Source organism: Zosterops lateralis (genome assembly GCF_965231275.1).
Source record: "Zosterops lateralis genome assembly, chromosome: 11".
Lineage (NCBI taxonomy): Eukaryota > Metazoa > Chordata > Aves > Passeriformes > Zosteropidae > Zosterops > Zosterops lateralis.
This window is the reverse complement of record NC_139771.1, coordinates 1,592,095-1,618,384: the sequence shown is the minus strand read 5'-3', so window position 1 is coordinate 1,618,384 and position 26,290 is coordinate 1,592,095. Positions and strand designations below refer to the sequence as shown.

At 37.1% G+C, this 26,290-nt stretch overlaps 1 protein-coding gene across 6 annotated transcripts in view; it reads left to right on the top strand.

Annotated features, from left to right (window-relative positions):
- CACNA1D (calcium voltage-gated channel subunit alpha1 D) overlaps positions 1-26,290 on the top strand; it is a 172,461-nt gene that overhangs the window by 118,829 nt on the left and 27,342 nt on the right. For 4 of the 6 annotated variants that reach the window (XM_083869460.1, XM_083869458.1, XM_083869459.1 and 1 more), the window contains 13 exons: positions 511-712; positions 1,865-2,023; positions 2,672-2,782; positions 8,283-8,366; positions 8,697-8,780; positions 18,228-18,356; positions 19,790-19,855; positions 20,254-20,345; positions 21,615-21,774; positions 22,937-23,064; positions 23,172-23,268; positions 24,400-24,502; positions 25,576-25,677. In XM_083869460.1, coding sequence (XP_083725586.1) covers positions 511-712; positions 1,865-2,023; positions 2,672-2,782; positions 8,283-8,366; positions 8,697-8,780; positions 18,228-18,356; positions 19,790-19,855; positions 20,254-20,345; positions 21,615-21,774; positions 22,937-23,064; positions 23,172-23,268; positions 24,400-24,502; positions 25,576-25,677 — 1,517 coding nt within the window. The remainder of the gene's footprint in view (positions 1-510; positions 713-1,864; positions 2,024-2,671; positions 2,783-8,282; positions 8,367-8,696; positions 8,781-18,227; positions 18,357-19,789; positions 19,856-20,253; positions 20,346-21,614; positions 21,775-22,936; positions 23,065-23,171; positions 23,269-24,399; positions 24,503-25,575; positions 25,678-26,290) is intronic. The other 2 variants (XM_083869461.1, XM_083869463.1) reach the window with 1 other exon arrangement.

Below are 26,290 nucleotides of genomic sequence, written 5' to 3'. Positions count from 1 at the left end.
AGGAAAAGTAAGAGAAGGCAAACATTTTTATATTGTTTGATTCTCCATCTGGCTACATTTGCTATAAGCAACTACTCCTCAGCTCTAATGGAAGTAACAATTTTAGATGCTTTTATCCATCAATGACCCTTAAATAAGGCTAATTTGAAAGCTTTAGGCCTTCAAGTGAACCTTTTATTAAAAAATCAAACAGCAGTACATTCACAGAGAAACCTAAGAAGAGCTAACTGCCACTCACTATTTCTCTAAAGGAGAATTTTTTTTTTATTTGAGGAAATAAATAAATGAAAATGACAACCATTGGGTCATTAACTTAATTCTTCCAGAAAAAAAAGAATATAACAATGTGTGCTGATTCTTCTGGTTTCTATATTTTTGTAAACACTCTCAGTAAATAGAAGAAGATAAAAGTGAACATCAGACCATTTCGGAAACCTCCTTCTGAGTCTGCATATCTTACTCTTTTTCCATTTTAATGGTAATAAAGGTAACATTTTGTTTGTTTTTCAGGCTGCTATACAAAGCCATTGATTCAAATGGCGAGAATGTTGGACCTGTATACAACTATAGAGTGGAGATCTCCATTTTTTTCATCATCTATATCATCATTATTGCTTTCTTTATGATGAACATATTCGTTGGTTTCGTGATTGTTACATTCCAAGAACAGGGAGAACAAGAGTACAAGAACTGTGAGCTGGACAAAAATCAGGTTAAAATAAATAATGAATTCTAAAGTTTTGAAAGTAGCCTTTTTTGTTTATGTATGAAGAGCTTCCTTTCTGCTTTGGGGCAGAAGAGGGCACCAAACACATAGCTTTGTATTTATTAATTTGAGTTTTTTACTATCTGGGTATTTATTTAACTGGGTATTCAGGTTGTTGTACCTTTCTGTGAGCCAAATTCATCAGTACTTTTGTTGTGAAAGCTGTCCACTAAGCTTGTTGGCTTCTTAGCATCTCACTTTTTGGTGTCACATTAATAAGAATACAGCCAGGTTGTCCTGAGGCAGAGATAGGTTTTACACTAAGAACTGGAAAATAGTTGTTGTATTCTGAATAGTTTGAAAGTGTCCAAAGTTCAAGTCTTCAAAATGTTCCACTTATTTAGAAATTCACAGGGGATACTCAGATAAAAATTACAAAATCTGTCCCCATTTACTGTTCAGTCCTTTGAGTGAGAAACTCGTAAGTCACAATTTTTCAGGTGTTTTTGGCTGACTGTAACACACTTCATTTAAAGAAAGCCAAACAAGAGGCTGTAGCCAGGATTCTTTCTGCCCCATATGCCCCATTAGTCAGGGCCTGTAAGAATTCCTCCAGAGACAAGTAGGAGGCCCAGCCCTGGAGATTTTGGGCACTAATAGATTATGAGATGAAACCATGATGTTTCTACATATGTGATTTTGCTGGACAATTAAACTGAGTTATTAGAAGTAACACCTCTGCAGTATTTATTTTGTTGGCTCTAGGGTTTTATGCTATGCAGGCTCATTGGTGGTTGAAAGGGGAGTAAAGACAAAACGTGGTTTATAGATGACTTAATAGCCCTGCTATGTACTATACCCATACATACTAGGATATATTAGTGTATAAGGGCATAACTCTCCAAAATTTCCATGAACATTATTTGATTTTTGCATGTGGTTGAGTAGTGGGTATGGTTAGACGCAGTCATAAATAGTCAAGAAAGGATTGGTGAGCTCCTTGTGCATTTTATTATTGTTTAATAATAAAAGGCCCTAAATGAAGTAGACAGACTGGTTTTGAGAGTTATATTTAACAATTTTCATTTACTCATTCTATTACCAGTTGATTAACTTCCAAGTTACAGTCTGACAGTTTTTGCTGCGTTTGCTTTCCAGCGTCAGTGTGTAGAGTATGCCTTGAAGGCACGTCCTCTCCGTAGATATATTCCAAAAAATCCTTACCAGTACAAGTTCTGGTATGTGGTGAATTCTACTGGATTTGAATACATCATGTTTGTCCTCATCATGCTGAACACCCTCTGCTTGGCTATGCAGGTAGGAAAAGCAGAAACTCTCCTGAAGCTGTTGGCAGAAGTTGAGGGGAAGGATATGGGTAATATAATGCCTTTAAATTATGGCAACCTGTATTTTTTTATGAAGTAGAATTTTAAAGAAAGCACTTCTGATCACAGTACTTTTCTGTGACGTGTATTTCGGATTTTGTTAAGAAAAAGTGTGGTTTGAATTGAGTTTACAAAACCATTCTGCTTTTTTCAGTAAGGTTGCATACACTGTCCTCTTAAAAATATACCTCCTACACATTGTGTCATTTTGTGACTACCATGCTTCAGGCTTTCTAGGCAGGTGTGACACAGGCTGGTGTAATTTTAAACCCTTGCGTATGAAACTTGGGAAAATGTTGTCTTCTCTTTTGTGGGAACTATTTTCTCTCTGGAGATTCCCTTAGGATGTTGAGGAATGACAGTTTGTTCTGCTCAGTGCTTCGACAGAATAGTTTTAAATAGTTCCATACTTGACCAGGGATACTCAGCTAATCTTCCATGTATATAGATATGCTTCATAAATTTTCCTAAAAAATGTTTTCCTATACTGTGTTTTTGTCAACTTTGTCTTAGGCTGCCTTGCTTTCACTTAGTATTTTAAAGCCTTTGCTTTTGTAAGTATTCTATTTTTCATTCACAGCATTATGGACAGTCTAAGCTATTTAATGATGCGATGGACATTATGAATATGGTTTTCACAGGAGTGTTCACTGTTGAAATGGTTTTGAAACTGATTGCATTCAAACCCAAGGTAAGTTTAAGATATGCTTTAATTAGGTCATCACCACAGGAATTAAGTATAATGAGTTTCACACTTGTATTCACATTCAAAGAATGAAAAGAACCAACACTTCCCATCTTTATCTATCAGAGAAATTATAATAGAAATTTAACTCCAGGAAATGAAATGCAGATATCAGAAAAAAAGTCTTACAAAGTGGTTGATGAGATCTGGAATATTTAGAGGTAATGAAAATGTCCATTTCTAAATCAGATAAATAATTTCCTGTTACAAGCATTACCATGTTTCCTGTTCTGGGTACTACATTCGTTACTTGACACTAATTTAATATCCATTAAAGACCTGTATCCTGTATAATTTCCTATTCTAAAATGAAAAATAATTTCTTTACTTTATAAAATATAGCCAAGTGTTACAAACATACACATAAATAATTTACACATGCAATAGCCTTTTTGGATTTTTATGTTTTCAGTTATATATACATAATATTTGGTAGAAGGCCCCACACTGAGTGGTTGATTCCTTCTTTTAAAGGGACACTGTCAATATAAATTATACAGACACATTTTCAAAAGTAGATTTGCAAGAGAAACTGGTAACTATAATTGAAAAAAGGATAAAACTCTCCTGTGGCAGCTAATGCAGCCTTTTTGTTCAGCACTCATACTGCATTTATGAAGTGCAGAAGTTAATGATGAAAAAACAGACTGAATTTGTTTTAGTACAATGAAATTAAATGTTTATTCTGGGCTATATAAATAAGTAAAACGTGTTCACTTGCTACACTTGGAATTTGAAAAAAGGCAGGTGAGCCATTTGAAGTATACTGCTCTCACCGTTCAAGACTGGTACTTGTTATTTTCCATTGCCCTTCTTTTAAAGCAGCCAGGGCATCTGCCCGTGGGGCTGGCTGTGAGCTGTGCCCTGTGCTGCTGTGGAGCAGCCCTGGCTCTGTGGGCAGCCCTGTTCCTGCTCTGACCCGGGGAGTTCTGTGCTCACAGCACGGCACAGAGCTCAGGCTGCAGCAGGGGCACAACAGTTTTCCACACTTTCAAAGCTATTTATTCAGCTTGCATTTAGTACTGAGTTTGGCTGTACAGACTGAGCTACTTGGTTTAAAGCCAGCTCATATTTGCCTGCAGAAGTGAAGAAATTATCCATCACTTGAGATCTGGTGTTGAGATGTGAACTGTGGAGTTCGGGGTGAATGTTTACCCGCTCTCCCGTGGTCTCGCTCTGCACTGTCCAGTCCATTGTACATTTCTAATGAATTTATTTGTATTTTTGTGTCAGCTATCTTATTTAAATGCTAAGGGTTTCACATTAAAAATAGCACAATATGAGGCCCCAGAGGAGATAGCTCAGCTGTGTGGACCACAGTGTCATGAGTATGCTGGTTGTGTTTCTTGATCTGTATTTCCTGTTCTATATCCTTGTTTTGCACAGAGGACTCTGCTGCATTTTATCATCTGCTTTTTGAAAGAAGATTGTGAATCCTTGTATGGTTCTCCATGCACTTGTGACTGTAGTCAGAAATAGCAGCTAATGCCAAACACAGTGGTCTGATCATGAGTGTACAAATCACAGTGCTCCATTTGTACTGTGGGCTTCCTACTCGTTAGCAAACGCAATGTCTTAAAACTGGTCTCTAAGACTCTGTACAATTTGAGCTTTAATTCTGTTGCAACACATTTTCTATCTGACTGGATGCTTTCACTGTGAGGCATCCCTGGATCTGAACCCTGAGAGTTTGAAGGGCAGACACTGCCAGTGGAAGGGCCTCATTTCAGTCTGAATTTCAGACTGAATTTCAGTCCCCCATAAATGCAAAACACCTTAAACATTTTAATTAGCAGGAAAAGGTTTAAGGACCGTAATAATCAGACTTTTGGAAGAGACTAATTAGCAGGAAGGGAATAAAGTATATTTAAGGTTGTTCCTGTTATTCTTTGGAGATTGTAACCTTTTAAATTATCAGATACTCTTCAATAAAACCTATTGGCAACACATATTACATAGTTCATTAATAATCACAAATCAGCTAGCAACCTTAAGCAGAATTTTAATGTTTTTAATCTAAATTTCAAAATAGATGCATATTTAAAACAACAATTAATTGCTTTAACTCCTATTAAGGTTTAATAATAGTAGGAACAATCTGAAACCAAACTTAATGCTTTGCTTTAGGGTCCATGAGGAAAGACTGATAAATTTCTTCTATGTTTGTGTCACTGGTGGGTGGGTCTCTTAGGTTAGTCCGACAGAATAAAGTTTTATTTATTAATTTTGTGCATTTAAAATGTTATTTCAGAGATGTTCAAAGCATCAAAAAACCCCTCCATTTAACTCTGTAAAAATAAGAATAGATAAAAACCTGTTAGTTTTTATCTTATCTGCTTGACAGTGTCCCCTTAATATGTTGACAAAAGTCCTGTGCAAACGGTGATCTTTTGGTTTTGCTGGTCATATAAACTTAAGGCAACTATAAATTATTGATACTTGTCCTATGATCTTGTGTTATGTAAAACCAAGGCACTGCAGACTCCCTTCCAGCAGAAATACATAAAACCTGGAGAAGTGCTCAATAGTAAAGGTGATGCTGAGTGTCTGGCACACTTGACTGGGAGATTGGATCACACAAGGCTTTGCAGTATGAGGCCCTAAATTTTCCAAGAGAGCACTAAAAGAGCTAAAATATTTATGTGGTAGATGTATGGAAACATATGTTGCTGCTAATTCTCTATGCCTACATATTCCCCAGGATTTGTGATTTTGTCCTTTGGCATTTCTCAAATGAGCAAATTTTTCATAATATAAGCTAAAAGAACAGGTCTTTTTCTACACATTTGCTAAAATCTGTTACTCAGCATGGTTCAGTGCTGTTCAAACCAAAATACAGCTATGGAATCAAAAATAATCCATGCACACATACCGTATGTACAGCCTCCTGGTAGCCAGTTGTTGCTTAAACTTGTAATGATTTTCCATGTCGTTTTACATCAGATTTTTGTAAGAAAAAAGGAGAGATGGCTAGTAAGTGAATTGATCTTGGGTCCTTGCAGTGGTGAAAACAACTTATTTGCATGATGTTTATTTGCTGTGACTTGTCCATTCCTCCCTTTTCCAAAACCATCTTTATTTTCTCTTAGTTTTTTGTTTATTTGTATGCTTTTGCTTTTCGTATTAGTTTGAACAATATTTGTCTATACTGATGGAAAAGGTTTCATAAAATAAAGAAACAAATGTGTAAATTATTTTAGCTGTAAAGTGTTTTAGCTGTATTGAATCAAAATGTGATTTTTTTATTTCAGTGCTTTATCTTGTAGCATGTCTAGTTAAGTAACTTTTTCTATAGCTGAAATTATCCTTTTCTGGAGGACCCTTTTTGGTTCCCACTGTAGAGGAAGATGGATAGCACAGCTCAAGATTGGGCTGATTATGTGTTTGCTGTTTGCCAATAGTCTCTTACTTTGTGTATATATAGATAACAATATTGCCATTCTAAAATCAACAATGATACTTAGAAATAAAGAATGCGAATGATCAGGAAGAATCTGATGAGAGCAGCTCTCTTTCTCTGGTTGGCAGCTGCTAATCTCATTAGGATTATAAATTTCAGTGTTGTTGGGGTGGCTCAGTGTGATTCTTAGTAGAATTCTGGGAATGGCTTGTTCCCATGAGCAGGGTGAGTCAGGAGGGAGCAGTAGGGAATTGTGCAAGAGCTCTTTGGAGTGGAGGCATTTCTTCAGGAGGCCAGATCCATGAGCACTGGTTTTTGCCCCAAAACTGGAATTGATGGTTAATCCTAAAGAACCAGAGTAGTGCAAAGAGTTGTAGAGATAACAATACTCTTATCTATTTTCCTATTACAGCCCCTCCCTCAGACAAAGGAATGATTGTAGCAATTTGTGTTTTAAAAGAGCAGCATTAGAAACATAATGAGCCTTTCCTGACCCTGCTTCCTCTCCAAGAATGAAATGTAGAGTTGTTGTCTACTGAAGCAGTTCTCTCGTACTCTCCAGGAATGAATTTGCACTCAAAATAAACCTTTTTGCAAATATTAATGCACTCAGGTGCATTACTTTAAACTGCGAAGTTACTAGAAATTCTACTACTAGAAACTGAAACTAGTAGTTTCAACAGTAGTTTACTATGAAACTACTAAAAATTCTAGAAATTCATTTAAAATCTTGAGAAAAATATTGGTCCAATTCTAACGTTTTTTCCTCTGCTGACAACTCATAACTTAAGCTACTCAGCTAAAACATTATTTTAGAGCAAACAGTGTAATAAAAAAGTGTAACTAGATACAAGATTAGATTAACACGTTTATAATTTTAAACTTCTGGCTAAATGTATTATTTTAGAGCTTCAATAGTGGCTGAAAAGTTAGTATTTTAAAATTAATTACCAAGAAATGCACATGTACAAAATGTACATTTCAGCTTTTCTCATGTAATGCACATTCCTTAGTCATGGTAGACTGATGCTTTACTATATTTGAATATGGTAAAGGGCAAGTTCAGTAATTTTTGCAATTCTGGATTTCTGTAAGAACTAGGAAAAAGTCACATGTTGTAGAAAACTCTGGTCTCTTAATGTTAAACAATTGTAATACATTCTAATTTGTTCCACACTGGAACCTACCTGGAGGATTCTTCTGAAGCACCTCTTTTTCCTCAAACATGCAGCTTTATGTCTGCAGTCAGCTAATTGCTTGATAGCTCTTTATAACCCTTTGCAGCCATGTCCCAATAACACACATGTAGGGGATATATTTAAAGGTATAAAATGTCAGAAGGGTCATGGAGCATTTTATGAAAATGAGTTTGCAGACCCTGGACTGGCTGCACCAACCAAAAGCATTAAAACATTGTTCAGGTTGCAATGGCTACAGAATCAGCCTCTGACTGCAAATGTAGGATGAGTTAGTATATTAGACCTAGTTTATGAATAGAAGGTTAAGTCAATTCTCTAATCTTCATGCACAGGTTCACATTGATAACACTGTGCCAATGATGAGACTTGACCCTTTGAATATTTTCACCAATCACTTAGATACATCTATCACAAAATCCTTGATGTTAAGGAGGTTTCAATTGGCTTGGTCTTGCAGAAATATAATGAAAGGAGTCTTGTTGTCCTCATTAGGGTATATATATGTTAGAATTTTTCAGCCTTGCTAGAAGCCCAAAACCAATTTTGGATGATGGCTTGCTTTGCCAACATCATGCTTATCTGATAGTGTGTTCTGCATGTGTAGAGTGTGTGTGTGTCTGTGTGTGTGTCTGTACATGTATATATATAATTATATATATACACACACATGCACATATATGTTGCTTTTCCTTCAGTAGGCAATATTGTTTGGTTTTGTTTTGTTTTCTCATTAGACCACAGGTTTTGTTTAACTAATTTCTGTTTATGCAAAACTAAACAGAAGTATGCAAATATTTGACATTTCATGTGTAATCACAAACGTTTGCACCCTGCCTGCTCTGTTCAGGGCTATTTTAGTGATGCCTGGAATACGTTTGACTCCCTCATCGTTATTGGCAGCATAGTAGACGTCGTTCTCAGTGAAGCTGATGTGAGTATATCCCAGCTTACTTTCCCCAGTCCCTACTTCTCTTTCTCTGTCTCCCCACTATTTCCATCATCTGGACAAGTCACAGATTTTGATCTGATGTTTCTAAAGTTTTGAGTACAGACCAGTCATAGGTCAATTATGTTGATATGGGAAATAAATAGCCTTTTTTTTCTACCAATTTTTTTTAGCTATGAAAGGGAAAGTTTAGATTGTATAGTGGTACATCAGAGAAGCCTAGATTGTTTCTGTGTTATAACACTGTCCTTTTCTTCTCTTTTTCTGTTTGTGTTTTTCTCTTGCTCTCTTTCTGCTGAATGCTTGTCCTAACAGCACTATTTCACTGATGCATGGAACACTTTTGATGCCTTAATTGTTGTTGGTAGCGTCGTTGATATTGCTATAACAGAAGTTAATGTAAGTAGCAACTGTTCATGCACTAAAAAGTAATTGCTCTCATCAAGAAATAGAGAAAATGTAAACTTAATCCCCAAAAAAGTCCTTTTTTAGAAAAGTATGTTTAATCCTAGAATTAAAGACCAAAACACTGATACAGATGTTTGTACAGGCTGCTGTTATTTATTTATATACTTGTATAGTTGTACATGCACACAGCACATTGAGAGAATAAAAATTGTTTTTTTATATATGCACAGAAAACATTGAAAAAAAGGAATCAAGCTTATGTTACTATCTTACTTGAAGCCCATTGCTTTTTGTAGGTAACTTGGCCAAGATAATTCAAGATTCTGTAAGTTTTCAGTGGCTTGGTTTAACAAATGATGATTTCTTTTTCTGTGAGAGGTTTGGGGTTGGAGGGGTTCTGGCATTCATATCTCATGAGGTAGCAGAAGAAGGGCACATAGAAAGTCAGGCTTTCCATGCTGTGGAAAATAGAATGTTTATTTTTTTTCCCAGTCCTTTTGCTTTTCATATCCTGCAGTAAGTGTTTGGAAGTTTTAATTACTCTTAAGGTATTTGGAAAACTCCATCATTTACCAGGATTTTGCCTGATGACCATTTCACATAATAGGTGTTCGGGCAACAGACTCACCTTGAAATTGCTTCCTTGGTCTTGTGTTAAACTGTGAGAATCTCATGACTGACTAATTACTGGAAAGAAAATGGAGGAGCAATGAGAGAACATGGGAGCAAAAGAACTTTATCTTGACCTTTAGATTTTGGACTGATTATTCTCAGTTCTGTGAGGATGGATCCTTCTGTGAGCTGAAGGAACTTCGAGCTGACAGGGAGGGTCAGTCAGCCCAGAACTGCAGTGTCCCCTTGAGACTTTCCTTAAAATATAGTTATTCTTCATGGAGAATGTTTTTAAAACCTGCCTCTGATTTATTTTTGATTGGGGTTTTTTTTTTTTTTTTTTTTTTTTTAGTTTAGGTGTTTGTTTTTTTTTTTTGGGTTTTTTTTTTTTTTTTGGTTTCTTTTTTGTTTTTTTTAGTTTAGGTTTTTTTTTTTTTTTTTTTTTTTTTTAGTTTAGGTGTTTTTTTTTTTGGTTTTTTTTTTGTTTTTTTTTTTAGTTTAGGTGTTTTGTTTTTTTTTTGTTTTTTTTTTAGTTTAGGTGTTTGTTTTTTTTTTTCCCCCAGAAAAGTTTTGCATTTAGACTTACAGCTCAAGTATTTGCAGTTTACCCACGATTTCCATTCACAGTAGTGCTGGTGTAAGTGAGCAAGTATTTGAGGAGAGTAAAAAGACCAGTAATTTCAAATAGGTTTCCCTCATAACTGCAAAAGGTATTTGATTGTGGAGAGATGAGAAGATAGCTCAGAGGTACTTCAATGACTGAAGCAGATGTGTCTGTATTCAGCAGTGTATGGGCAGTGTTAATTGGACAGCACTACTTGTGACTGGTCACTGCTGAGCTGTCAGCTGTGAAGAACACTGATTTAGCAATTCTCCAGAAAATATTCTGGAGACCAAGTAATGATCTCCAAGATAAGAACACACCACAGTCAACAGCCAGCACTGCCATTTCTTAGTTTTCATGTTATTCTCATAAGAGAAAAAATGCTCATCTTTGATTTCTTCTCGTTTTGCACAGCAGACTCTTTGTGTACTAAGCATTGTCTGTTTCTGGTCTCGCCATTTTTCTGTGCTTTCTTTGTGCAAGTCAAGAATGTATTATGGTTTCAATATATTTCTGGCCTTGATTTCCCATTTTCAACATGAAACATTTAATGTTGAAGAGTGTCCAGGGAAATTTCTTAGCTTTTTACTTTTATTGTTTTGATTCTATTGAACTATTCCTACTTGATTAGTCTAGTGTAAATTTCTGTCATCCAAATCCAGCATTTCAGAATCTTTTCCTTGGTATTTTTTCAGCATTCTGAATGGTACCATTCAACCTCTACTTGTTATCTAACACTGGCAGTGATCCTGGGAAATCTACATCTCTGCTGAGATACTGATGAGGCTTTGTTTCCAATGGGATTTCAAGCATGATTGAAATAACACCTGTGAAAATTCCCACTATAGAAACTTCTATGCTGAGGAAGCTCAGCCTTGTTTGGGGGCTGATTTGTCACCTGCACTGACAGAAAATCGGGTTTTGTCGAAGTTCTAATTGCAGGGGCACAACCATCTTGATTGAGCAGTACAAAGGAGACATGAGTGTGAATACTTCATGCCCTCAGTGTAAACTAAACATTCCTGTAGGATTACAGCTGTGAGTGCCCCATGCTGTGGAAACAGCTCAGCATCATTCTGACAGCGTAGCTGGGGATGCTTAGATCCAGTGCAAAGGCCAGGGAGTTCTTCTAGCAAACAGGTTTGCATCTGACCCAGTTTTCATGAGAGAATGGATTGGACTTTCTAGGTACACACTGCCTTGATTTCACTATTAAATATTGGAAATTAAATGCCATCTCTTTTATTTGTTGTAATTTTTAAAAACATTTTATAAGAATATATATGCTTCCCTGAGGCTGATTCTTCTGATCCAGTAACCTCTCATTCTCACATAATCCAGGAAATTAATGTAGTTTGAATATTTTTGGTGCCTGTGGAAGTCAGTCTTTAATGTATTAAGCAATTTACAGGATTTCTCAGCATTCTCAAGGACTGGATCAGTGACCAACTCCGGAAATGAACCACCTCAGAGCAACATATATTTTGAAAATAAAAAAATTTTCTGTGATTATATTTTCAATTTACTCTTTCATTTAATATCCCTTCCTTCAACCTCCTTCTTTTATGAACCTAATTGGTTTTCATGTTCATTTTATTTTTAGAAATTATTAGAGGCAAGTATATATAAGTAAATATACATGTGGTATAGCAGTAAAAAAATTAAAAACACTACTAAAACCTGCATTGTTACTTCTGGGTTCTGTGGCCTTTTGTTTTCAGATGCTTTCACATGACGTGCAAGATCTTGTGTGGTCATAGAAATGGTTCTTTTTCAATTAAAAAAGCAGAGTAATGATTGGCAGACACAAAGTGTGGTCAGTCCAATCTGGGAGGGGGACATATATAACTTATGAGAATAAGAGAGAAATAAATTGGAAATACAATCTGAATAAATAAGGTGTTAAAAGGAAATAACATACAGGTTTCGATTTGGCCTGACTGTCTAGAAATGATCCTATTTGTCAGCTCAGAAGCCATTTGGATGACCAACATTGAATGATTTAGAAGCATGATCACATTGTTGCAGTAGTGGTTGTGAAAGTTTTAATTCACATTTTTTATTTAAGTTTCTTTTACCATTCATGTGCTGCCAAAATGTTGAGAAAATAATGGAGACTTCCCTTTCCTCATCTTTTGTGAAAATTATTAGTGCCATCTCCATGGGACTGATTTTATTCTTGACCTTAAAAATACCTTCAGGTGTTCTGCTGAAATAGGGCTTAAAAGAACAGGATTTTTGTCTTCCCCCTGAGCCCCTCAGGAAAACCTATCTGTCTTGAATCTTCACCTTGTGCTTGTATGGAGGAGTGGAGTAAAGCCTCACGTCTACCTCCTGTATAAGATTATGGATTCAGCTTTGTACAAGAGCAGTCCAGTTCAGTTTGTGTACCATTTAAACACCCCTATCATATGTTAGAACTTAGGTCTTGGTGCTAGTAATTTGTATTTTTGAATACTGTTGATATATTTTGTAAACTTTTGCAAACATCTCTCTTTAGGCTTTGGGGTAGGTCAGAAAGCTACATTCTCATACAGCTTTGCTTTTATTAGTGTGAAGTCTTAGTGCAGTATCAAATCTCAACAGTGTTGCAATACCTAATTTGGAGCCAAAAATAATTTTCTAAGCTGCTTTCATCATGTTAACGACAAAATAATTTATTTACTTAATGTACAACAGAATATTTATTAATTATCATTTAATACCAACATATTAATTGTGAATTTAGAGCTTAAATACATATTTTACTGGGGAAGGGGCACTTATAGAAAGTCTTTGCAGGGGTTTCTCACTTGACTTAAAATTTTAATTAGTTGATGTCTATGGGCATTTGGTTCACATTGAACAGGGAATATAGAGAGCATTGATAAGACTATGAAGAAAATTTCTTGCTCACATCTGAATGGCAATAACTATTCTCTGAATAAATTGTGTGTGTTTATGCACAGGGACTCACAGCACACATTTCTGGAGATATTTTGGCAACCTGAATGTTTTGCTATATACGCTATTGTCATCATCTGTGTTTGTCATTCAGATGCTTCCTTCTTTATTTATGGTGATGAGGACATTATCATCATGTGTCATTTGTTCTGACATACTCTTGGACCCTTTGGCACAATATGTAAAAAAGAAGCTTTTGACCAACACCATTTACTAACATCACTGGTTTTCACCATGTTTATTTTTTTTTTTTAAGCACAGAGCTTGCTTCCAATGCATGATCCAATCTGTTTCACGCTGTTCATAGTTTTGACACTGAAATTCTTTTTAGTCAGGATGTTTATTTTGAACATTTGTTGCAATATGAAGAATGTAACAAGGAGTTCCTCTTTAGGAAATGTGCTAAATTTTTCATAAGCAGCATTGGTACTTGACCAAAATTGATAGCAGGTTGCAAACATTTTAATCAGTGAGTCAGAAATTTAAGTTGATCGTTGGTTATATTTTTTTGAGGATTGGGATTGTTTGAGGAAGAAAGCCATTACGTTTCACTTCAATTAAGTAACAAAGAAACTTCATTTAAGGAGTATTTAAGGATTGGCTCAAAATTACATGGTTGTGAAGTGCTTTGCTAACCTGGGCTCTGAGTGTAACTGGTCCATGGCTGACAGAAGAGGCAGACCAATGAGGGCAGTGTCTGTGCCTCATTCCCCTCATAGCAGTGTGTCTGTCAGCCAAACAGGGAGAGCAGGAGCTGTCCATTTATTCCAGCTGTGACCATTACCAGACTTGTGGCAGACAGAAACACACCTTGTCATCTTAAGAATCACACAGTCCCAGTTTTTAGGGACAAAAAAGCCCTAGTAATGACCAACCAGTTCCAAAGTGTTTGGGACCAAGTAGCATTGGAATGATTGGTGGAAAATGAGGGGAAAGAGGAGGCTGGAGGTAGATTGCCTGACCACAGGTAATATTTTTATTTGCCTTCTTGTCAACGGATATCATCCCTCTGCTCAGCCCGTTCCCCTCAGTCTCAAATCTATTCTAACACTTCCTTACATGTACAAAATCAAAGTGTCCCATCTTCTTACGTGTGTACGTGCACGTAATGTCACTGGTGCTGCAAACAAGGTTCTGTGCCTGGGGAGTGTCTGCGTTTTCCTTATCTGTAGGAAGCAGACGCTCTGTTTTTGTCAGTCTTTTATTGTTGCTGAAGATTTTCTTATCTTTATCTCAGTTTATTAGATCTGAGCATTGCTACATGCTGGATGGACATACATAACCATTAACTAACTTTGTCTCCCAGATGAGCATTTCTTTTATGAATAAGTATGAATAATGTCTCCTTTTGTGGTAAATCACTACATTAGCTTCATTAAAATTGGTATTAGTAAAATAAACTAAGCTGCTGTATTATCAGAGGGAAATGCCAAAGGGGGTAAAAAATTAGATACACTCTAAAATGCCAAACCCAAAACACTTGCACAGTGATAAATATTTTCAGCTTCGGTAAGAAAAACTCCTCTTGTATCAGGAGTTCATTTTCATACTTTATTTCTAGCATTTATCTCCAATATGACATTATTGCACAATTTGGTTTTTGTGAACAAAGTGGTTTTATTTTTCATTACTGGCCTGCACTTTCCAGTGTCCATAATTTGTAATCTCTTGCATATGACATCCTAACACTCTCCAGGAGCATCAGAAACAGGCAATTAGGACTTCTTTGTCCAAAGAAGCTGAGAAAGAGGAATTTGTGAGGGGAGCGTGCATTGGACATACACCACTGTGCAAACACAAATACCTTCAGTGACCTCCTGACAAAAAATAAAATGAGGGATCATCATTCCAAAGTAGCTCCAGTAGGACTGATCACATAGTTTCGGTTATCTGACCCCTCTGCATTTTTAAAAGTGAGAATTAAGTAATTACTGAGAGAGTTATATGCAGAAAATGTTGTTTTTACTGACTTTTCCTTTTGAGAATTCTTTTTTTCATAACCAAATGGTAATGCAAACTCATTACTTTTTCATTTGGAAAAGAGATTAAATAAAAATATGGAGGACCAAAGTATTCTTTTTCTGGTACTATCTATCCCATTATATATCGCCAGTCTAAAACTTATGCTAACTTATTTGGGGTCCCATTCTGCTCCCATAAAACACAGTGGGAAAAATTCCCCAATTCCAACCCCGAAATTTTATTTCTTTTTTTAGTGTCAATTTGTGATAATTCTGTAATTTAATCTGATCTCAGTTTTTGATCATACAAAACACCAAAGCAAATTAAGTAATTCGCTCACTATCAAGCTTAACCTGAGTCAGTCACCAGAGATTAATATGAAATTTCAGGCTTCATCTGCAGAAGGTGTAATTAAACCTTTTTTCTTTAAAGCTTCAGATTAAGAGAATTTTTTTTTTGTGCTAAAAAGTTGGTAACAGTGTGGGTCTGTGTGCACTAGTGCAGGTTTGGGATTGATTTAGGTAGGCACATTTGCAAGACTGTTTCCATGACCTGTGATATTTTAACATTTAGAATGTTTGTGATAATGATTTTTTCCTTAATTATATTTTGATGATTTTATTTTAAATTGTTGAAATATATGGGGAATTTCTAATGAAAAAGTTGTCTTCCCTTTGCAGCGGATTTTCCATCTATTTTATATTAGTTCTTAGAAAGTTTAGGTGTTACAGCCAGTTTTACAAATACTCTGCTTGTAAACTCTCAGTTTAGTAAGGAGATCTGGGTTTTGGTTAATTTTATGTATAGATTTAGTAATAATCCCTTATACAGTTAAAAAAACTCTTTGTTTCAGAATATATTGATATCCTGGCAGGGCAGCAATGTATCCATATGTAACTTGCGCATAGTTGAGCAAACCATGATTTTTACCTCATTTTCCCCTATTGATGCCTTTATATTAAATATGTTTTGAAGAAAAGTATTAGAGAAAACAATTTGTATTTTAATAATGGTCTGATTTTTAAAGAGTACTACCTCTTGTTGCTTTTCTTTACCATAATATGTTTGCATAATATATTTGCAACAGAACCAGCTCCTCTCTTTTCCCTTCCTTCTCAAGTGTTATCTTGAGTTGCAGCAGTATGTGAGATTTGAGTAGATGAAGTGTGGCACTGAGTGGGGCTAGTGCATCCGCAGTGTGCTGGGAGCAGCTCTTGGGAGGCATTGTGTTCGCTGCTGCTCTGTGGAACAGGAATTGTTGAAAGGTGCCCCTTTAAAAGGAGGATATTTTAGGCAAGAGGATAAGACTCATCACTGGGATCTAACATCCAGAATCCCATTTTTTCTAGTGCTATAAATGTTTTTAAAGACACTCCAATTTTGGAAGAAGCTGCTGCAAGTTTGTCATTGCACAAGCAAGCACAGAACATTGGTCCTTTAAGCTTTGCTGCCTGCTCTGCAAAGTGTGTGACCACTTAGAGTCTCCAGAAAGTTTCTTCAAAATCAGACAGAGAGAATAAAAGGAGAACAGTGAGCTGTTCCTCACAGCACTCAGAGTCTGGCTCTGTGAACAATAAGGCGTGTGTGCCTCTCTGGTCTCAGCTCCTGAGGGCTGCACAGATCCAAAAGAATGAATCAAATCCTGATCCCTTTCTCCATGCCTGATCCTGTTAGCTCAGCTCAGGTGTGGTGAGATGTTGCCCACTCTTTAGCAGGTGTTTCCATATTAGGAAAGAATTTAAGTTTCACCCCTGAAACTTCTAAGGAGGAAGAATCATAAACTTCTATGGTCTTCTCACTGTAATTGCCCAGTGCCAGGACAAAAGCACCTGCTGGACCCTTATGCTGTTCCTCAAGAAGCGTAGCTATTTTCTATTGGGCAGCATGCCAAAAACCCCTCCTAGATAATCGGCTACTTAAGAGAGAGCACGGAGATTCTCGAGGTTTTTGGGGTGTCTTAGCAGGTGCAAGAGACCTCCCTGACTGGGCCTGGCTTTTAGTCTTTTGTTCTGTATAGTTTGTTATTTTCTCTTTGATTCAAACCTTTTTGCTTTTTCCAAACACCTCCGGTCAGGCCGTCTTGTTAATTGTCATTAAACCATTTCTGAGGGGCTGCTGGTCACCCTCAGAGCTTGATACACCTTTGTGGGGCTAATGACACTCTGTCCTCAACCAGAACTGTATCAGAGAGAGAGTTCAGGTGTTGCCTCATGATGTGCACTGGGGCAGGGCCAGCCTTCAGGGCAGGGGCTGAGGACCTTTGTCTGTCCCTTTGGCAGAGGCAAAATCTGTCCCTGTGCACTGCAGCACCTCGTGCTCATCACTGAGTTACCTCAAGTGAATTAACTTTGCTGTAAGGGAGCTCCTGGTGCGATATAAACCACAATTACTTGACTATGGTTAAATTCCAGTGATGGAGTAATTACTCTTCAAAAAGGGCAGAGCAAAAAAGGACCTTGGAAGGCTAGTTTGGCCCCAAAGCTTTGTTCCCGAGTTTTAGCTGGGCTTCCTGCTACGATTTCATACAACCTGTGAAAATTGATGGCTAACTTTCTTTGGCATACAGAGGAGCAGATCTTTTATTTTGTATTTACTTTCCATTGAATCTTTTAAACATGTTTTATACCAGCAGATTTTATTATGAGTCAGCTGAAAGTGTTTTAGCGTGAGTTAGCCAACATGAAATTATATGAGGATGGTTTAGTAAGGGAATTAATGTTTTGTTCAGGACATATATTGAGTTGAAAGATGTTGATTTACATTTGGAAATTCAAAATGTTCTTACTTTTGCTTATGGTTAAGCTAACTTTTTAAAAATCTTTTATTTGATTTTAATATTTAATGTTCTTAATTTCTTAAAGCCAAAGCCAACTGAAACAGTCACAACTGATGAGTCTGGGGTAAGATCAGTAAAGTGACCCCAGTGGTTTTACCTATACTTGAGTTTATTCTTTTTACCATGTCTTTTTTCCACCAAGTTTTTCTGTATTTTTCATTCCTGTCTGACTGCAAAGGTGTTATATAGTGGTTTGCATTCGTTGTCAGTGTTCTATTGGAGTCTATTGCAAACAAACCTGACACAATCCTATTAACAAACCAGAAAACTTGGAAATGCATGTGCTGTGTGAAGCATTTCTGCAGGTCCTGTGTTTTCAGCATGTAACTTTTCCTTTCATATCATGGTTATCAAGGTGAACAGGCCCTCAAGATACATTTCCAAATCTTACCTCTTCCACCTTTGCATTTTATGTTGTTTTTCTGGAAGTGTTGCATGTTTGAGTTTGTATTTGGTTTGACTTCTCCATGATGCTCTTCAGAACTCCGAGGACAGCGCTCGGATCTCCATCACTTTTTTCCGTCTCTTCCGTGTGATGAGGTTGGTGAAGCTGCTGAGCAGAGGAGAAGGAATCAGAACATTACTCTGGACATTTATCAAATCATTTCAGGTTAGCACAATTTATTTAAATTTGCTTTATAATTACAACCATTTATACACCAAATTTTATGAAGCAATACCTTGTAGATTGCAAAAATATTTTTTTTAAGTTAGTGTTATCAATAATGGCATATTTAAATATATTTGCATACTAATGCAAAAATTAATTTCTCCAATTACTTCTGTGAGTCTGAGAGTCATTCTTTGTCATTTAATATTAGCTGAGGTTTTTATGGTACTTCTGGAAAAAATACTTGGTGTATTTAAAGAGATGGGATAGGTTTGACATACGTAGATCTCATGCTTCCATGCATTTTTATTAGATGACTAGAAAAGAAGAATTTAAGACATATTTTACATAAAACCAATTTCATAAGTGAAATAGATACTTGAATCGTTGCCCCTGAAAACTGATGAATGTGAAGTTAATGAAACTCTGTAACTGTATAGAACGAAGTATCTTTGTGTTGTCAGAATAAGTAATAAAAATAAAAACACTAAAGATGATTCTTTCCTCTGGATTGCTGGAAGAAGTAATTTAAAATACAGTGATGCTGGTATTCATTGCATGTAGCAAAGTAAAAAAAGTGACAGGTAATAAGATTTTATGTTAGGGTGCGTATCTTTCTCTGGTCAGCCCGGTGTTCGGCTGGACCACCTGCTAGCTCTGATACGCCTCAACAGAACCGTTGTGTGGGTTCTTGGCTCTGCAGCACCTTTGCCTTCGCTGTCACGGCCGTGGTTTGAAAGAGGGGAAACTCTCGAGGCTCGGGGAACAAAGGTTTTATTCGGGGAGCACAGGGGAAGCCCCTGACCCCAGGCCCAGTGCCTCAGGAGAGAGACCCTGAACCTGGGCTGCAGGGAGTTTTTGTCCAAAATAATTCGAGGGGTGGATACAAGTTATAAACCAATAAAACAAAGCAAGGTGGCAAATAGCAACTGAATTACATAAACAGTAACAAATCAAGGTAAATTGGGGAGGGGTCCCTGGGGGATCCACCAACCACTGGCCGACCTTTCCTTGAAGGTCCTGGACCTTGGAGATTGATGGACGGGGGGAAGAGGGGGGGGGGGGGAGGGGAGGGGGAAGATACATTGGAAAGGATGGGTAGGGATTCATCCCGGGGAGGGACCAATGGGAGACAGTCTGGGCAGAGACCTGGGTTGTCTTGAAAACTCTTATCAATTTCTGATAAGAACATTCCAGGATAGGGGGGCCCACTTAAGGTAGCTAAAAAACTACACTAAAGTTACAATTAAAAACTATACTAAACTTATAACTAAAACTTATAAAACAATTCCAGAATTCCCACAATTTTATGAACTTGCATAGGAAGAAAAACCTTGTAAAAGTCTGTGTTGAACAGAGAAATTACTTTTGCAAATGGAAATAGAAATGATAGTGTGAAATTATTAAAAGACAATGCACCTGTTCATTTCTAGGCTCTGCCTTATGTTGCCCTTCTGATAGCCATGCTGTTCTTCATCTATGCTGTCATTGGAATGCAGGTAATTAGAGAATTTTTTAGCACTAAAGAGCAGTACAGATTTGTCTGAGACTTGTTTCTTAAGCTGCTTATTGAAACATTCCTTCGATAGTGGTGCTGTGTATAAGGCAGAGCTTTCAGAGTAATGGAAGAAATCTTTATTTGGCTCTGATTTTCTTTATCAGGACATTCCAAAAGACAGAGAGAAGAACTTGGTGTGCTGGTTTGGTTTTTTTTTTTTTGTTCCTTGTATATGTGATACATTTATTGCACTTACATGACTATCATGAAAAATCTAAAGTGTAATGAAAGTGTTTTTGTGAAATTTCATGCATCCTGAAGGAAGTTTAGATTGCAAAGCCTACAGCCTCTGACAGCACAGGTCACTGGAATGAGAGTCAAAATTCTGGTTTATTGTAGGTATTTGGAAAAGTGGCTATGAGGGACAACAATCAAATAAACAGAAACAACAATTTTCAGACTTTCCCCCAAGCTGTGCTTCTTCTCTTCAGGTGAGTAAACCTTAACTCTCACTCAGTGCATCCCATTTCACTGATCTATGAAAAATGTGCAAAATGTGTTTGCAAGTGAGAATTAATTCAGCTCAGCAAGCACCTCCTGTTTGTGGCTGTGTGCTGAGTGTCCTTTGGCACAGCAGGATTCTAATGAGGTGATGCAGACCTAAATTTTTTACAGCTCTCCTGAAACTCCTCTGGGAAGCAGTTGCTTCAGGCAGAGCCCAAACCTGGTCAGCCCAGGTATCAATGTGTCTGAGCACTGGGAAAGCTGCAAAAGGCTCTGCCTTTACTGATCTCTTCAGAAGTGCAACTTGTGTGATAATTTGAAGAAATGAAGTTATTGCAAACATAAAGAAATAAACTGTTCTTTACATATGCTGAAGGGGGTGTAACTTGCAGAGGAGAAATACCAGATAACCCATAGGAGAACCTTCTGATGGTGAAGGCAGCTAAATCTTCTTGTGGGGGTGGGAGGGTGGATTATGGGATTTCCATCACTGGAGAATTTTAGAAGGCAAACATTTGCCAGGAGTGCTTCAAAATGTCTTGGAACAAGGAGAGAATGACATGGGACAGGGATGCCTCTAAAGGTGACAGCCTTGAGTGGTCTCTTGCCTGGGATTCTGTAATTCAGTTCCTGTGCATTGTTACTGACCTGGTTGGAAAAAACGTTAGGACATTCCTTATCCGGCACCAAATGCATCACCCACTGAGATCTAAGTCACTTTATGCCTTTGACACCAGGTAATGAACACAGCTAAAGATGTCATAATTATGTAAGTGTCTTTTAAAAATTTGAAATTGTGGGACTGTACACAGGCTTTATGCAACTGTGAAAAAAATGCAGTAGCAAAAATTAGAGACAGGCGATTCTTCAACCACAGAGGAAAGTTCATCTTTTACAAATATGTACTTTGAAATTTTATGACAGATTTTCATACACAACACTGCTTTTGTGCATAGTAACTCCACTGCAGTAAGTATTTAACTTGTAAATCGCAGTTTGGGGTTACAGTTTTTTACATGCAAGCCTTAGTGCATTAGTCTACCTTATAAGATGTGCCTGCAATGTCAGATTATGCTTGTCAGTTCTAAAACTTGCTCTGCACTTTTCTTTAATTAATTCCTGCTCTGAAATATTCATATTCTGTTTTCACATTGGTGCATGTACAGCTTGTACAGTATTTTCTCAGAATGTAACAAATGAATATATTTTTAATCCATCTTCAATTATGCTGAATTTTTCTTTTCGGTGTAACAAAGGTGTGCTACTGGAGAAGCCTGGCAGGAAATCATGCTGGCATGTTTGCCTGGAAAGCGCTGTGATCCAGAATCCGATTATAATCCTGGGGAAGAATACACATGTGGAAGCAATTTTGCCATCATTTATTTTATCAGTTTTTACATGCTCTGTGCATTTTTGGTGAGTTTAGCTTGTGCTTATTAAGAGCAATGAGCTTTGGCATTTTGGCTTTCTTCTGAATGAAGAGTAGTGAGTTGAGAGAATGACTGAAAATCCCATATCCAGATATTTTGGGAAGGTTATGTTTTTCCTTACAGAGTCTTAAATCCTATATTTTCTACCAATATTTACAGTGAGAGTGGTGAAACATTGGCACAGGTTGCCCAGAGGGGTGGTAGATGACCCCCATCCCTGGGGATATCCAAAGTTAGGTTGGACAGAGGCCTGAGCAGCCTGATCCAGCTGAAGATGTCCTTGCTTATTGCATGGAATTGGTGAGGATGGCCTTTAGAGGTCCTTACCAACGCAAACCACTCTATGATTCTAAATTCCTGTGTGTGAGGTTTTCTGACTGCACACGTGTGCAGGATGGTTGGCTGCACATTTGAAAGCTGAATTAGCAGTCTTTCCATTGCTGTCATTTCATGCATTTCTCAGTGTACCATTAGATATTCACTAATAATGGAACTGCAATGCTGCTGTTTGTTCTGTTTAAACTTAGCAGAATTTGGATTTGTGTCTCTACAAGTGTCCTCACATGTGGCATGTGAGAAGGGAACTATAACCTTTCACCCTAATCTGTGGCAGAAATGGATTATTTGCTCTGCGATAATAATTGAAATATGTTTTTCCTCATTGCAAGTGTTTGGTATAAGCTGATTGATTTGTTCTATTCACAGTAATTGTTTCCTTGCAAAAGGAGCGGTCCAAGAAAATTCTGTGAAGTGGTGTAAACATATGTTCTGTTGCTCTATATTACCTTCTGTGTTACCAAAATGTATTGTCATGAAATTGAATCCTATTCATGAGATACACACTGCGTCATAATGTGTGTATTGGATCCATTCTTCAGTTTGATGTAGTGGGATGTTTTAAATTGAGGAAGAGAAAACAGTGTTGTAGCCATTGTCAAAAAATTGAGTACTCTAAAATAGAACCATGTTCTTGCCATGCCATTATTTGATAGACTTCCAGTTAGTTAAATGCAAACATTTTCAGTGATATTTGTTAGTATTTGCCAAAAACTATTGATTTACTTGAGTTCTTAAGCTACTACATATTGAATTGATAAAAATTCAAAATAATCAAGGAAGATTTTTCTTAATTACTTTTTTTTTTTTAGATTATAAACTTGTTTGTTGCTGTCATTATGGATAATTTTGATTATTTAACACGTGACTGGTCTATTCTGGGCCCCCATCATTTGGATGAATTCAAAAGAATATGGTCAGAATATGACCCCGAAGCAAAGTAAGTTAGATGTTTTCTCTGATACAAGTCATTTGGTAAAGCAATAAACAGAAGAGGATATATGTTTTGGGAGTGGATATTTGTTAACTGATGTGTGTTGGTTCTAGAGGGAGGATAAAGCATCTTGATGTGGTGACGTTGCTGAGACGGATTCAGCCACCACTTGGTTTTGGCAAGTTGTGCCCTCACCGAGTGGCCTGCAAGGTGGGTCTCACCTGAGTTTGTCTGACTGCAAGGTGATTAACCAGGCTGGAGTGAATCACAGTATGTACCAATATGTGGCAGCAAGTGAGAAGACAGAAAATAATTGGGAACTTAAAATTTTATAGGATCTGTCAGGCAAAATGTGCAATTTTGATGGGGATTAATGGCATTTTTATGTAGAAGCTGCAAAGCAATACAAAGGAGCTGAATTATTGTTACATTATTTGATGACTTCAGAATTACAGATATTGAGATTTTAGCAATTTCATTGGGAATAAGATAAAGCCTGTTAATTAAAGGATTGTTACAAAAGTACTGTCATTTGAATGCTTTGTATATCAGTTTTATAAATAGGTGGAGTTGACACATAAACCTCTGAGCTGGAATTCAATGTCACAAGGCATACTTAAAGCAAACCTCTATCTATCTATATGCTAACGTCAATTATTCATTGAATAATGCTTTAAAATAAAATAGAAGAAAATCCAAGTTAGACATTAGGAAAAGATTTTGACAGATGAAATTGTGTACTTTTGGCAGAGAGGGTCACAGCAGTGTTGCTCTAGATGGAGAACTCTGATGCAGGGATGGACTGACCCAAAGAGAAAAGCCCCTTTCACAGCAGTTCAGTGTAGTTGGCATAAGAGACTCACAACAGCACTGAAGAGTTGCCTGAGGAATGAATGGGCTGAGACAATTCAGACCTGGTGCTGTGTTTCTTTATGGAGCATGAGGAACCCCTGGGAAAACTGGGACACAACTGCAGCTGGAGTGCAAGCCCTCAGATAAATGCTTCTGTCCTTACTACTGGCACAGTGTGACAGTCAGAAACTGGGCTTCAGTGTTTCAAAGTTAGCTCATTAAGTACCTCAAGAAATCTTCCGTACATTTTTAACTTGTGTATAAGCATACGTGTGGTTAATATCAAAAAGAAGCAATATTGTTCATAATTACTGCATATTATACACAGCTAGGATGAAAAACTCAACTTTATTTTGAAGAACTTACATAATTTATATTCCTCTCAGTAATACTATTCTTTGAATACTTCAGCTTTTCAAAAATTAATATTACAGGGTTTTTTTTCAAAGAAAGAAGCATCAAAATTTGTTTTCCTTTTCTCATTTTCAGAGGTTAGTAGCCATGAATATGCCACTAAACAGTGATGGGACCGTCATGTTCAATGCTACTTTATTTGCTTTGGTTAGGACTGCTCTAAAGATAAAAACAGAAGGTAAGGTTCTTCACTGTAAAGCCTTTACTGCCCTTGTCAGAAAGCACAATGAGGAAAAGTTACTATTTATTTCTTTTCTTGGAGGAGGGCTACCTTGGTCTCACTGGCTCTGGTTTGCTTTTGGGTCACGGATTGTATTCACTGTTGCTAGGAATGATTTGCTAGAAAACGAAAGGAAAGGGGTAGTGAGGCCAGAGCCCAAGATATCTCAGAAATTATTCTATGTTTTCATCTTGAAGATAAAAATGTGCAGTGCTGGCATAGCGGAATTTCTACTGCAAGAAATGAATGAATTTCCCTTTCTGCCTAAACAAAGTGCTCCTTCCTCACAGCCTTTTAGCTCAGTGCCTTAGATCCCACAGTGGTGCAACTGCAACGTTTGCACACTTGAAAGCAACATTCCCAGTCTGGTTGAGGCCAGTTCTGACTGGGTTGAATAGATTTCTCTCATTAAAGAGGGAAAGGCTTTTAAAGATAGTGGGATGTTTCAAAGGTCTTTTTATTTTTACACATTTTTCAGATTTTTTTGCCATCTTTTACTGCTTTCAGTTCTGTTTCTTCTGCTGTTCTCAGGAGAACTTGGGTTCTGCTGGCAATATCAAACTTAGATTAAGGCCCCTCAGACGTTGCTGTGTGAGCAGTGCAGGAGATGAAAAACTGCTCAGTACTCAGTTGTTCGAACTTTCAGGCCTGTACAACTGAGTAATTACTGTGATTAAGTAAATAAAGAATCAGCTTTGCTTCAAGGAAGAGGTGGCTTGTAAAGAAAAAGTCATCACTTCCTGGAAAATTCAAGCAGAACGAGTGACAGAGTGAGGCCAAGGTCTGAAAGTCACCTTTGAGCTCTGCAGTGCTCCATAGCTGGATTTGAAAGCATCAGGAATTTGCTGTCTTATGCCCTTTTTTCTCTTTAGTTGTGGCATTGTCTGCTACATCACACAGCATGGGCTTGCCCCGAAAGGAACCTATCACAGTCTTTAATTGTACACAGCTAATTGATATCCAAAGGATCATTCACTGCAGCTGGTTGAGCCATAATTGCCATCCTCTGTTTTGCCATTTCCTTGCCACAGGAAACCTGGAGCAAGCCAATGAAGAACTTAGAGCAGTCATAAAGAAAATATGGAAGAAAACGAGCATGAAATTACTTGACCAAGTTGTCCCTCCCGCTGGCGGTCAGTCTGATAAACTCTGCCATGTGCTGTTCTCTGTGCATGTTGGTCTTTCTGGAGTGTCAGGAACTAAAGAAATAAAACTGCTACATTTTGCAATTATAATATGATTTAAGGACAACAAACAATAGCAAAATAAATATTGAGACAATCGTATCCTGTTACAATAGACAATAAATAGAGGACTAATATGTGAAACTTAGATCAAAATGAGAGAGAGGAAAATGTTATGGTTACTTTCTTGCTTGAAAAAACCCCCTTATTAGACCTAAATATAGTCTTGATTTCAAATCATTCAGCAAAATACACTAGCTTGATTTCAATGCATTGAACAAAACACTGTGTTTTGTACTATGCTACATTATAGCTTATTTGCTTGTATATGTTGAATACTTACGGGAGGAAAAAATTAATTGCCAGCTTAATTTTTTTTTTTGCTAAATTAATAAAGCAAGAAACTGAATTATCTCAGTTACAGTAGTTTAAACCAGAGCCATTTCACAAATGATGTAAATGGTTCAGATTTATGCCAATAAGACTGAGATATGAATGTGGCCCATTTAAAGAGATATCTGAATTCTGATGATACCAAACATTTGTGAGACCTACAAGGCAC